Source organism: Phalacrocorax carbo, chromosome 2 (assembly GCF_963921805.1).
Source record: "Phalacrocorax carbo chromosome 2, bPhaCar2.1, whole genome shotgun sequence".
Taxonomy (NCBI): Eukaryota; Metazoa; Chordata; class Aves; order Suliformes; family Phalacrocoracidae; genus Phalacrocorax; species Phalacrocorax carbo.
The window spans coordinates 113,006,446-113,021,384 of record NC_087514.1 but is presented as its reverse complement, the minus strand read 5'-3'; the positions used below and the strand labels follow the sequence as shown (position 1 = coordinate 113,021,384).

At 41.6% G+C, this 14,939-nt stretch overlaps 1 protein-coding gene across 2 annotated transcripts in view; it reads right to left on the bottom strand.

Annotated features, from left to right (window-relative positions):
- The window catches only part of ITGA9 (integrin subunit alpha 9), a 229,345-nt gene that overhangs the window by 165,779 nt on the left and 48,627 nt on the right, over nt 1-14,939 (bottom strand). For both annotated transcript variants that reach the window (XM_064443898.1, XM_064443897.1), the window contains exon 15: nt 10,972-11,132. In XM_064443898.1, coding sequence (XP_064299968.1) covers nt 10,972-11,132 — 161 coding nt within the window. The remainder of the gene's footprint in view (nt 1-10,971; nt 11,133-14,939) is intronic.

The following is a 14,939-nucleotide window of genomic DNA, read 5'->3' as shown; positions in this document are numbered from 1 at the left end:
GGTATCACAAGAAAATGGAAACCACCTCCTCCAGCTCCCTTCCTGCAATCGAGCAGTGGATGATTTGAACGCTCCCACGTGCCAGAGCCCCCGCTGACATCTCCAAGTCACAAGGAGCTCATGGGTTGCCAATCACAGCTGGAGGACTCAAACCTCCTCTTCATAGTGAACTGCAGAGCTGAGTAGGGGCAAACCTGCAGCCTTTTCTGGACAAGCTGCTACTGGGGTGGGGGGGGTCACGCACCACAAATGGCAACTGGACTCACTTTCACAGGGGTAGTATTTTTCATCCAAAATTGGGTTTGTTACCATGTGAATTTGTCAGGCTTTTGTACTTTACCAGGGCATGAAGCAATGGTTTCCCCTGGTGGCACATAACCAAAGAGTGATTCAGAACCACTCAGTGATCTGCTCAACTATTTAAAATGAGAAGTTTTTAGTTATTACAGTTGCATGAAACCACCTGTTTTCCCTGAATAAAGAGAATCCTTATGAGAAAACAATAACAAAAAAGCTTCTGCTTTACAATTTTTCACTCTGGTCTCAAAGACTGTATCTGAAAGACAGAGCAGAGCTTGAAGAGCAAAATTCAAAGTTTACAAGTTGTGCTGCTCCAATGTTGTTGCTGCTTCTGCACTTGCAGGAACACTTGCCACGTTTTTTGTGTTGGTTTTTTATTATTATTATTTAAGGACTGAAAACCTCAACACTTCCTAAAACCATTCAAAGTATCTTACAGACAACCTCAGCTATCCAGTCAGTTCTCAAAGCATCCATGATCCATTCACGAGGGACAGGCAAAGGGGGAGATACAAAAGGGTAAAAATTTTACATATATTTCAACACTTGGTGGTTTTTTTGTGTGGTTTTTTTTTTTAGTCCTTGAAGGATGATGAAGTTTCTGGCTTTTCATTTTTGCATCCTTTCTAGCTCCCAGAGCAAGAGCACACAAGCCAAATTTACATGCGGAGTGATAGAGCTTAGTCTCCTGGAAGGAATGGATTTTAAAAGCCTTTCCATCAGACTGGTGTCCCTATACACTTGGACTTCACCAAACCCACTGTTTCATGGTTAACGGTACATTTCACTTGGTGCTTTCTATATCCTAACAGGTCAAAAATTTGTGAAAGAGGGTATAAATTTATATAAGAGATACCCTGTTTTAACTTACATTCTTGGTTAGTTGTTTCTATTTTTACACTTTTTTATTCTCACTGAAGTTACATTAATCTCAGTTCCTGTATAGTCAATCTTGCCAAATGAGAAGCTGCATGTCTGCTAATAGGATGAAAATTACTAAGTCATGACAAGTTTAACCAGTTGTATTTTTTACTTCTTTTGTCATCTAAGGAAGTCTTAAGCAATGTAGTGTGTGTGCCAAAGGAAGAAGTAGTAGATTTACTTTACTCTGACATTAGATTCCCTTAGATTTACAACTAACTGTTCACATTTCAGTCTAGAGTTTAGCATGAGACCTGGGTCTTCTCCTAGATCAAAAAAAACCCAAAACCAAAGCAATATGAACTATTGCAGGATTCTCTTATCCTTCATTGTTGTTTGTTATTAGGCACAATATCACCCAGTCCTTGCCTTATGGCATTAGGCACATTCACATATCAGAGTAAAACATATTCAGTGCCTTAAAACCTATGCATAAATGGAGATTAAAAATAGCTAGAACAAGATGGCAATAAAATAAACCAACTTGCATTAAAAAACATATGAAAGCCATTCATTGTTAAGTATTTTTCTGTTTTTCATGGAGAAGATAAATGTTCACAAATAATTTCAAGGGGGAATTTATTTACAAGGAACTGCTCATGTTACGTATGAGAAATCATGAATGCCAACAGGTGCAACTTAAGCAGAAAATGTGGTCAATAACTTGATAATAAAGGCAGACTAGAAGATCCTCTGGTGAAATTTTCTGTGAAACACTGAGTTACTATGTTATGTTCTTGGTGGAATTTGATCAGAGAAACCTCTCTGATGCAGTAACGCTGAGTTTTTACTTAATAATCAATCAGTTAATTATGTTCTATGCAGCCTTCACAATATCCCCTTATGAAAATGGCTCTTTTAAATCTATGTAATTCACATGCAGCAATGCAAATTTTAACACCTAATGAAAACAAATGGCACATTACACTGTGAGCCAGCCAGAGGATGCCAACAGAAGAAACAAACCCTCAAAATCAAATTGCACATATTCCTAAAATTTGACTACTTCACTGCTTTGCGGACAGCTTTCAAAAGAACGCTTATTTTCAATGAGGATCCTTTTTCCAAGGCAAAAATGACCACTGAAAGCAAGCACAGTGGCCACAAACATTTGATGGGAGCAAAGGTCATTGTAAAATCATGACACACCGAAGCAGAGAAGCACAACCTAGTTTGCCTAACACATCCAATCCATAAGAACATCTTGTATATAAAGTCAGGAAACAAGCTTAAGCATATGCCACCAGGTCAAAGACATTGTGGGCACGTGGAAACAATTGGAACTCCTGGGTAACTACCAATTTCAAATCTCTAGAGGAGCACAGCTAGTGTAGGACAACATGTAGTTTCCAGGTACAGAATACTAAACATTCCCTAAAAAACCTGGGACTCCAGGAGAGGTGACTGAGCTCTACAAGGGGAATAGATAATTAAAATTATGCCACAAACTGGAAGCCTATGACCAGGGATGTAACTTTTGATCACCAGCACCACCATACCATCTGTAACTACCCCACTGCATATGGAAATGCTGTTGGGCAGATGGGGGTGAGGCTAACAGCACAGGGTATGCCCCTTTCCTCAACCATTTCTGGACCTCAGGAGTTCAAGATTAATTCAATTCCACAACTGAAGTTAAGTAGTTGGGGAGAAAGGGCAATTTCTGCCAAAAAAGCTCTATGCCTGCAACCTATTACTCCAACATTTCTTCAAACACATTGCCCGGCGCTTTTGGTATGAATTAGGGCACTGCATTAGCATTATATGTTGCCACCCAAACCAAACACATCATCTGTAAGAGTCTCCCAGGAGACTGAAGTCTGCTCTGACTACGAGGAGGTTCTAGGTTTGGAACACACCCAGAAGCCACAGCCAGCAAAATTAATTGTTTTCTTTTTAGCCTAGAGAGGAGTTTTCTGTTGGAAGTTGCCTCCAGTGTTTCCTGATGAAGTGACCTGCTCATTCCTTCCTAAGGGTAGCAAAATGAAAGGGTGATAATTTTAGGCACTCCTCATCTTGGCCAGGATAAGCCGACAGTGTATGTGTCTGAGATTACCGCACAGACTGATATTCCTCCATGTGTTATAAACAGGAAAACCACTAAGACAAACAAGCTGCTCCCTATTGTAATTTTCTGCAGCAATACTCTAGCATTAAGCGTATTCCCCCTAAGTGTAAATTTGTCCCAAAGAAGTACTAATAAACTAAACACATGATGGCAAATTGTGCTGTAAAAGTTTATATCACTCCGTACAAAAAACAAGCTTAGAAAGTTTCTAAAACAGTGATGTTGCCCTCTTTGCTGCTTCTTTCCACCTGAGAAAACAAGCTCTTTGGTTAACCAGGGGTGCCAGAGAAAGCAAAAATATTCCTATCCATCATTACCTGCCTTTTGAAATTACTTTTCCTAGCACAAAGTGCAGCACCTCTTTTATCTCTGGTTGGCCCTTCACTTCCTAAAAGTGCCATCACTGGAAAATGCAATGACTCCTCTCAGACAAAAGCCCCATGGATGGCCTCTCCAAATCATGGGCTCTGGTATCCTCCTCCCTATAAAGAGCCATGCTGCATCCAGACCTAATTCTGCCCCTCCTGAGTCTCCAAAAGGTTTAATCTGCAAATAAAATATCTTTTTAAGGAACTACAGTCTCAGACAGAAACACATCAGTGGGCAGGCAGTAAAGCCAGGAATATGCCTACTAGTGAATGCCCAAGAGCACCAGTGAAGTGTCACACTTCATTAAGACTTTACATGCAATGAAAGTAATTCTCAACTCTGTTAGAACTTAAATATATATTTTTGAAAGACTCTACTTGAAAAATAAATCATATTTCTTTCCCATTACAGAATATATCAAAGGGACAATTTTATCAAAGGGCTCAAGATTAAAGATTTGGATCCCTTTAGGATTTAGCAGGGAACACTACAGTTTAAAAAAAGGTGGGTAAAAAGAAATACAAGGCAGGCAAAGCAGAATTTCAGCAGCTGCTGTGCTGTAAGTCTACTGACTGAACCTTATTTAAGACATTTATTTCATTTGGGGAGCATAAATCTCTCTCCTTGGATTTATGAACATGATTAACCAGACACTTTGACAGCAGCACCGCCAGAGCAACCAAGTTTCTGCCTGAGCTATAAACAAGATACTTGGCATTTTTCATACCTGCTGGCAAAAGTCAAAAAGCAGCAGTGAACTAAAGTAAAATTAGTTACCTTGCTAAAACTTGAAATGGGATGGGTTTTTTGGGGTTTTGCTTTTGGTTTTGGGATTTGTTTGGGTTTCGTTTGGTTGGTTTTTGTAATCGACAAAGCTTCATACAGCGCAGAAAATACTCAAAGACACTCTCCAGCCAGAAAGGAGGAGGCATCCACCACCCAGTTATATCATTTATCCATGTGAGGAGAAAAAAAAATAATAAAGTGATTTCTTTAAAAGCTAGGAAGGTGGGCAGAGGAAGGCATCTGGCCAAAACCTCTGCCTTTTGCTCACAACTGAAAACCTCCCACTGGCCTCAGGACACAAGACCCTTGGGCTACCAAACAGCCCTCCTAGCTACACTGCCCAGCAAAAAGTCCCCAAACAGTTAAAAGCAGAGTATATTCTACAATCTGCTCTCCCACGTAGGTGCACTACCAGCCCTTGCAGATCTTACAGCACTTAACTACTTGCAGCATGGACACCCACTGAAAGGATGCTAGTGCCAGGCATATTTGGCAGCTTCCTTTTGGCCACATTGTGCAGGACAGTTTCAAGCTTGAGTATAAGCTCACCCTTGAAAGACAATCTTATTTGCTCTTGGTGAACCTTGCAAAAACCTTTTGAAAAGCCAAAGACAACTCCATGGTCATTAAAAGTATTTAAATCTTGATACAGTTAAGCTCAGCTCAAACACGTCAGTCTTCCCACCAACTCCTAATACTCTTTGTGGTACATCTAAATCCCTCTACTTCAGAGGCAACAAAAGGAACCCAGAGTTATGCAGCTAACAACTGTTCTTCCCTTGCCCATATGAACTACTCAAGAAAAAATGCAGCTTCTCTTCTCCCTGGCTTATTTTTCAAGGTGAGATATCAGCTCTATACAGTGCTGGCCAGAGTGTATCTGTAACAGAGAGGGTTGATCACTTTACAGAGCAAGGCAACAGAAAACACTGTATTTGTTTTGCTAAGATTATATTTACTTTGCTCTGCTGGAGGGGAGGCAGGCTGTGCTAATAGATTATGAGCACACTCTGCACAGTTCTGGAAAACAGAATCGTTTCTGAAAGCATGCTTCTGTAAATAAACCCCTGTGCTTCATGCTCACCCCACCTATCCCACAGCCCTTTAAGGCTGAACATATGCTATGACTGCATCTGGCTCAGCCTGACAGTTTTCTCCAGTCGATGCAGCAAAAGGGCAAAAAAAGTTATAGAAAACAACAAAAAGGATCAAACCCAAAGACATCAACTCTGCTTTTGGTCTTTGCGCTTGATCTCACTGCAGTCATCATTCCTGGCAAAACTACACAGCAGCTTTCGTCTTCCAGCGATGATAAACTTCCTGCTGCAGGCTGGAACAGGTCAGCGCTCCCTTTGCCTGCCCAGTGGCCCAAACCCTGTGAAATCCTAGATAATCGTGACTAGGTTTTCATAGCTGTTGCTGCTGCAAAAGCAGCAAAAGTCTCTGCTTCACGTGTTATCCCCTGACTTGCTCTGACTTCTCTCCCAGAGAGAAGTGTGCAGGACCAGTCGGGCCACTATCACGGGGAGCTGCACTTGCCAGGGGTCTATTTTTCCCTTCTTCCTCTGCAAAGCAGTGGTTATTGTCCACATCCAACACACGATCCACCACTCACAGTGCCAGCATCCCAGGAAGGGCCTTACTAAAAGTGAGCAACCAAGCTCTGCTGAAAACTGCCCTCTCTAAAAGGCTCTGTGTTGACAGTATGGGAGAAACCAATCCCATTTAAAAAACAAACAAACAAAAAACCAAAAACCAACCTTCAGAGTAAGCTCTTGAGTGTCTCTGGCTGTATGTCTCTGTCCTGTAACACTACCAGCCAAACCTTAACACAGAAATGTTGATTCACAGGCAGACAACTTTCAGAAGAAAGTACATCTTGCAAATGATCAAGGTGGTACCACCTCTGCATCAGTTATGATTGTGAGACTGAATGCTTTGCTACCCAGATTCTAGAAAAGCAGCCAGATTTTTATGAATTAAGAATAAAAGACTAATACATGCGTCCCCCTCATATGAGATCAAACAGCTACAGAGGAAGAAACCACCACAGCCACAGACAGTGACTAAAATCAGTGAGCACTAGAGATGAATTTGTGTGAGATCAGCAGCCCAGAGTATCTTTAGAGACCTGAGGTAGCAGTGATGCATGGCAGACAAAGGCCAGAAACATACTTGTAAAAAGGCAAATTTTTGGCTACAGAATTCAACAGTGAACAAAACATAGCTGTGCAATTTCTGTTGATAAGGCGGCATTTTATTCCAAACCTGTTTGTACAAACACAGCACAAGCTCCTCACCTACAAGCCGTTATGGAAAGCCTTTGGTATCACCACTCCTCTGTTCCTTCTCAGCCCCAACCTCTCCATGAGGTACAACCAGATCCATTAAGAGTTAATATGATGGAGCAACATGAGACTGCTTAAAACCACCAGACAGTCACCAAGATAAAGATCTCTGGAAAACAGAAATGCTGCGTCTGGGTTAATCATGTGGCAGGACTGCTGATGGTGTTTGAAGCTATTACAACTTTCACTCTGCACACAGACAGCAGTGACTGGTAGCAACAGGCAGCCCAGCTGGATGGCCCGCAGTGGGGTAAGAAACCAGGCAGTGCTTCTTTAATAAACGCAGGAATCATACAAGAGGCTTACACCATCATCACCATTACACCTTTGTGATAAATCAAGGAAGATGAGATTTAGCTCCACATAAATCTGCAGGCACAATGTGCTTTTCTGTCTGCATCAAATTCTCCTGTCCCATCCAAAGGTAAGCCTATCCTAAATATTAGGGGAGCCCACATAATCAGGAAACAACCAGGGCAGTTGCTGGGAAGGTGAAACAATGTTTCCTCAGAGTCCATGCCCTGATCACAGCATGTCTTAAACACACAGCTCAAGTCATCTGAGCACCATCAAACAAGTGCAGTTCCCGAGAGAAAATGTATTTCAGAGGCAGGCACAGACATTGAGATTAAGGAAGCACATGTAAAGCCTCCAACCCCATTTATTTTCTTCATCTCCTCTGTTTCTAGCCCCTTCTGCAGCCTCTGCTTCTTCTCCTCTTAGTACCACATTCCATTTTCTCACATTTATGTCTGCCATTCCTTCTCAAAAAAAACCACCTTTTTTAAAAAAAAAGCTAATCAGATTTAAACTTTTGCTTCACTTTCCTCCAGCAAAATTGACAGACAGTTACCATGTAATGTATTTATCCGCTGTTAATAGTTTTATCACTGTTGAAGGAGAGAAGGTCTGTAGTGGCAGCAACCATCATCCCCAGACAGCCAGAGGAGGAACTGTCCAGCAGCAAAGCACCTTCTGAGAGACAGCAGGGATCAGCTAAACACAGACACGAGAAAACAGGTGATGTCCTGAACTTCTCAATTAACAGCCACTTGCACCAGCTGTCCAGGTTCTACTGAACATATCAGTCAAACCTCCAAAGGTTGTTTAAATTAAAACAAATGCAGCTTTTGCAGATGAAACCTGAGGCTCTACAAGTATTGGAATTACTGTCTGTGTATACTACAGAATTAAAGTTTCTTAGCTAAAAATAGGTTAGTGGTTGGACTTGATGATATTAAGGGTCTTTTCCAACCTTAATGATTCTATGATTCTAGAAATCAAACAGTTTCCAGTGAAGAGGGGCAAAAAAAAAAGGGAGGAAAAAAAAAAGTCAGAAAACTGCCTCCCTCCTCTACTTTCCCACGTCCACTACAAAACCAAACTCAAAGTATTCTGAAGTCCCAACGCATTTCCATTCCATTCTCTGTTCTCAACCAGAGACACACATTTTCTCATGAACTACCATAATTCTAGCAACTTGAGCTGTAATTTGGTAGCCTGCCTTATACAAGATCAAGTTCTGAGCTACACATATTGTACACGCCTTCTGAGATCCACTTATCTCAGTCACACAGTTATGAGGAAAGACAGACTTTAATAAATTCAGTAGCAGCAATCAGAACAGTAGCTCCTGTCCTGAGGGGGAAGAGCAAATAGGAAAGGAATCATGCTCAAAACATTGACACTTATCAATTGCAAAACGATTGAACGAGTATCCCTGTCAGTTTATTTGCAGGCTACAACTCTTTTAGTGCTCAGTTTCACTGGGGTCTCTTGAGATCAAACCTGGCAAAAGAAACTGTGGCAAGCTTGTATAGGTCTAGTTTTTTCGTGACTTTTCTCAGTTCTTCTGTTTTGTGCCTCCAGCACTCTAGAACTACATGTTGGTAAGACAGTGTCATTAAGCAAGGCCTGGCACAGGTTTTCATTTAACTGTCGTAACCTACAGAGCTCTGCTGTGTGCCATTTGGACTGGACACATCATTTACCTAGTACGGTTTGTCAAGCTAGCAGGAGGTCATGCACAAATCCAAACAGCTTCTCCATCCTTGATCACTGGCAGTCCAGAACTGACATCCTCTTGTTACCATATAAACCTATTTGTCACTAGAGATTCAAATGAAAAATAACAAAGTGAACAGATTAAGGATGCAACTGCAAACAACTTGATTTGTCATGGATGCGAATTCATCATGCATACAGTAAATAAAAGGAAAGAGGACAGCCTAAGTGAAAAACTTAAAATATATTAAGACCACATCTTTTATCACCCATTCCATCACAAAACTGTGCAATCAAGGAGATTTCCGGTTGGAGTTTGGGCAGTTTTTTTCGGGTTTTTGTTTTACTAGCTGTTATTTAAGGATAGCAGTGAAAGATCATGACCCTGTTTCCACTCCTCCAGAGTCTGCAGGGCTCTCTTTGATGTTTCTAATGTCATGTAGCCTCGTGGATCATATCACCTTTCCCATGAAAGCACAGGGATTATCTTTCTCCACTACTTTGCATTCTCCCTTACACGAACAAGTGACACTTCCTGCTATTCTTCCAACTGTGAAAAATAGCTGCTTATATCATATAGAAAGCCAGTAGACTTGTTTGTTGAGCAGCTGTTTTGCTTTAAGTTGTTGGTATTTTTAAACATGCTTAAATGTTTCTCTTGCCTATAAAAATGAAATTTCCCAGGAATTTTCTAGAAAAATAGCATTCCCAACATCAACTAGAAATGCTACAATAAATTATATAGTTTCCTGGGCATATGTAGCTCTTTAATTAATTCTGTGCAGTACCCAAAAACTACAACAGGGCTAGTGTGAAAGAAATCATTATTGGGTTAAGATAGAAAGGCATATGGCTCCTTTTCATCCAAACTCAATACATTAAAGCCTAACCAGATGTACTCATTTGAGAAAGACCAGAATTAGTAAATTCACAGCCATATTTTTTAAGTAATGGTAATCTCATAGGTCTACATTTTCTTTAATGAGCTTTTCCACAGCAGAAAGCAAAGATTATTCCAGAAAGAAAAAAACGTGGAAGATATCTAGTCTCTTCCCAGAGATCCACACAACTTTAACAGGACAGCGTTTCCTCGTCGGTGGTCCCTTTATTTATTTTATTTTCTCTCAACAGCCATGCACAAAATGTTGATAGAGTCAAAGGATGAATTTTTTCTCCCGTTCTCACAGTTTTTAGGTACAAAGAAGCTTCCTGGAAAAGTTTATACATTATGGGATGTCTGGACCTGCTGCATTCTCAAAACAAGACAGTGCCAAGTGATACTGAATTTAGGTCACACTCATCTATGGGAATACGTCCTTCAGTAAGGAGGATATGCAGCTCACCACACAACCATACTTCCCACTAGACTGGTGATACAGATTAGTGCTTGTAAGACATATGTGGTTTAAAAGATAAATGTCCTTCCTACAGAATTTTAAAAACCATTCCACAAATTTCTTAGCTGAGAAGAAAACTATTGTGCTTACTTTGCAAACAGAATGGCACCTGGGTGACAGTTCTTCAATAACAGCTGCCAATTGAAGATAACCACAGTCCTAGCAGACCCTGGACAAAGAGTTTGTCACAGGAAGAACAGACCCCAGCATGTCTGGAAAGCATTCTCTGTATCCCTAGGACCATGACACATGTGAAATTAAGCTATCCCACTGCTATTTTCAAGCCCAGGTGAAATCCATGTGTTCTTCACACCCAAGAGCCCAACTGCTTCAGGACAGACCCTATGTTATCCTGCCATTCCCACACAGATTGCATCACCAGCCCCTCGTCCAGTAAGACCTTACACAAAACTAAACCCTAAACCTGCTGCTCCTGCCAAAATAAAACTTTGCCTTCTTATTTTAAGTATAAAAAGTATAGCAACAAACCAAGCCAAAAGAAGACAGAAATCCCCCTCAAATGCATCTGATCAAAAGTAAATAAAATACACATTCCTGGCACTAGGTCCTGAAGGCCTGATGGTGCTTAGACTGACAAATCATGCCAAGCAAGAAGTTCTGAGCTTCTACCCAAGAAACTTCATGCACCTGTCAGGAAAACAAAGAACATCTGAAACCAAGCAGAACCACTTTAATCGGTTGAATACTTGAGGGAAAAAAACCCAAAAGAGTGGAATTGCAGTGAGGCCAACATAAGGACGGACAGGAATGAACTGACCTTGACATACGCTAGGTAATGCTCGCACTTTTCCTGCATGTATGACAGTTGTAACTTCTCTGTGATCTGCCCCACTGTCTCTCCAGAAGTCACAAAGTAAACTCTGGGTTGCTGGCTCTTTTCCTTCTTTGCCACATCAGCAGTCAAGTTATAATTCAAACCTGTTTTAAAAAGGAAGAAAAAGAAGAAAACAAAGGATGTCAGTGAACAATAGTTATTTTCTAGCCACCTATCAATGGATCCTGTGCTCCCGGGGCATGTGTGCTTGAAGAAAGGTCAACACTTGCAGGCCCTCAATCAATCACTAAGTTTCCTGCGGCTGCACAAAACCAAATCCAATTACTAATGTACTCCCAGGCTTTGTGTCGCTAGGTTCCTGAGCCCATCCTCTCCCACAGGAAGTGATGTGTAAAAGCACATCTAGACACGCACACTCAGTAACAAAAAAGAAACAAAAGATGCTTAAACCACGTTGCTAACAGAAAAAGCAAAAACACAAACAGCAGCAGCAGCAGCCTCAAGCTTTGTTCTCCTTCTAGAACAGCACAAACCATGCAAATGTCAGCCAGGATGCGGCACTTCCTGACAATTAATTTTGTTGATTTGCAGTCATCTTAGCATTTAGATCTTAACTAGAGGCCACTACCTTGCACTCAGCGTCCCCCTCTTAGATGCTACAAATCCCTGGCAGTTTATAGAAGACACACCCAGAGACTAATGAGCTGCGTCTCTGTAAATCCTGTCTCCTGCTGTTCTTCAGCAGGTTAACACAATACTGGATATACCCATGCCCCAAAAAAACCCTTACTTGTTACCTGAAGTAGTTGTACAGTGACTGAATGATCCAAGCTGACTACACCTCTACTGTTGGTAAACGCATCAACAACAGAAGCAATGAAACTGCAACAGAAGCATGAACATCTCTTTCGCTGCTTTCTACACACAAGGGAAAGGCTGGCTGTGAGGTCCTTTCACTCATCACAGACCACAGCCTGCATTGATTTGAGCTGTTATCAAGGCAATAATGGGAATATCATGAGATTGGCTTACTATAAATGGCTTAATTAGTTGATAATTTTCATAAATGACAGCCAGCACCAGCTCCTGTGCTGATTCGTTACATATGTAGGATGCTTGCCAAATTATTGCTGTGGCATTTATTTATGTTTTAAGTCCTAAGTGACTGATGCCAGATAATATGCTCCCCATAAATGTAAACCTTTTAAAGCCAGAATTTTATAAACAATCAGTGTAAAGTAACACATTTCTGGACTGAGGTCTTCTATACTAAATTTCAGCAAGGGGTCTTTGCTGGATTGTGTAGTGTTTTTCATTTGGTTTTCTGGCGGTGGGTTGTTTTTTTTTTAATCAATTAAATTCCTAATCTCTCTAAATTAACATTGCTGCCAATGCTACCATTTCCAATCATTTCTGCACCAAAATTCCACTACTATGAAGAATTTATTTAATGATATTGCAACACTTGGTGCAAAAGTCTCTGTGAATGTTCATAATTCACATAATTCAAACCAACCTCACTTCCATTTACAGTATGTTACATTCTGACGAAAAGCTCCCTCAAGTTCCTGCAAAGCAACCAGAGACATACCCTAGGTAGTAAGAAAAGCCACAGCTGAGGAATCAGCCTACTATCACAGGCTCCACCTGAACTTTTTTTGCTTGCTTTTGGCAGAATAACTTGCTTAGATGGATAATACCTTGAAAGTGTTTCAAACCCTGACAAGCTCAGCCCCAAAAATTCTCACTGAAGGGGTGTTTGCTCAGTCCCACTAAAGAGCACCACCTAAACAGAAACAAAGGGTTTAGCCTGTTTAAAATCCCAGCAGTCTCTTTCTTAACTACTTTTTTTCTTTTTTTAAAGAGTGCACATCCCACACCCATCCCCAATTGTTTCCCTTCCACTTTCAAGACTTCACATGCACGCACACATGCTGAGATCTGCACTGGCATCCCAAAAATAAAGACAAGAAAACCCGTTAGCAAACCCAGACCCTGCATAGGCAGAGGCAAAAAGCCCTGCGGGGAGATGCAGCCCTCTTCAAAGGAGGAGCCCCAAAGGAAGGCAGGGCTGCAGAGCTTGCAGGGGCGCCTGGGGAGGCTCTCCGAAGGAGTATTACTGACACTGAACAATTCCTCACTGCAGGCATGGAGACGATCCCAACGCGAGCCCCGTCCCAGGCCTCCGAGCAAAGCGATCCCAGCTACCGTCTCTCCAAAACAGCAGTGGATGTTTTCAATCAAGCAGCACAGTTCCCATCCTCCCCCACCCCCCATCTCCCCTTTATTTTGACAACTTGTTTCTATGTTATATCCAATGATGTCACATCAGTGGAAAAACTGAAATATCATGACTAAGGTGGGTTTTTTTCACCTCCCCAGCTTCATTGCTTCCAAAAAGCAACCAGAGTGGGCCAAACTTACCACTGCTGGTGGTGCAAGTTCCTCCTGCTCATTGCAGTAGGAGATCAGGAGGCAAGTTTTTGCTAGCAAATTAACTCTTGCAGGTGACACCTTCAAATATTAGTCCGGCAGCTTTAAGCACCTTTGGTTGGAAATGTTTCTGGGGATCTGTCCACCCAACTTCACATGATCAAAATAAAACTCTGGCATGGATTTTATAAGCTCAGATGAAGGGCCTGATTTTTCTAACGACTACTCCTTTTCCATAACTAAATTTAAATGTCTAAAAGCTTCAATAATGACTCCCTCTGAGAAATTTCTGGTTATACCTGCAAGAGGGCCGCCAGCCAGCAAACCAGGAGAGTTACCCCAGCCAGTAACAAACAAACCAAGTAAATGGCAGAAAGCATTTTACAATGGATTTTCATCCTAAGTGGCACATACTCATGATGATGCAAGAGTTGTCCCCTCACAAAGCTGAAAGCAGCCCTGAAGCAGAGACGAGTGAGGAGGGATTGAAATCAGGCAGCGGTACCCTATGAGCTAAAATGGGAATAGTAGCTGGCTGTGCTAATGGAAGGGTTACACACCGTAAGCCACCCAGTGCATCCCTTTGTCGCCCACTCAGATGATGCTACAGCACACAAAAAGCAGGTGGGAAAATGGTCAGCAGGAATAAGCACACCCATAAGTCCTTGTTAAGCCACTAGCTATTGTACCGATTCCTTGGGGGGGTGGGGGGTGGGGCTGGGGGCAGGCAGGAAGGCACCACATGGAGAAAATGAAGAACTTAATAATAACAAAAAGCCATTGGAAGAGGAATGTGTTTCTTTGCCTTCTCTTCCAGTAATTATGAGGAGAAAATGATTCATCAACTTTGCTCGCAGTGAAAATTCTTAAGTAATGGAAGTATTAAAAATATTGCCCTAGCAAATCACAACATACATAGGGCATTCCCACCATCCTCTCCCAAAAAGCTTTCCTCTTCCCCTTACTTCAAACTGTGTTTCAAATCCTTTCTCATAATGTTGTCCCTAGGTTCCAAGCAGGGAGCCACCCTCACTGCTCTGGGCATACACTGAACAACACATCCCTGCTTCTGAGGCATTCAGAGGGTAGCACTGTCTTAGCTCTGCATCCAAGCAGACCGGAAAAATGAGACACAGACAGAAATGACATGCCTGCACCAAACTACAGCAAGATCCAGATAAAAGGAGTGTCCACTTTCATCAGGTTTTAGATCGGGTGTGTTTCTTCAGTTCTAGAAATGTAGCCAGACAGAGCAAAAACGTGAAGCAACCTGTTATCGCACACTAAATCTCACACCAGTCTTTCAGGCAACAGTATTTGGGTCATGAAGACTACCCTAGAAATGGACCAACATACAAGCAGTGCATGCCTGAAGTGAACAGGACAAGAGAAACTTTGAAGACGTTTCTAATGCATTTGCCTAACACTAGCTAAATGCTCTAACCGCTACATTTCATAGCCACTTAAAATTCACCTAATTCTTACACTGGCACTATTATTACTATTATTGTTGCTGC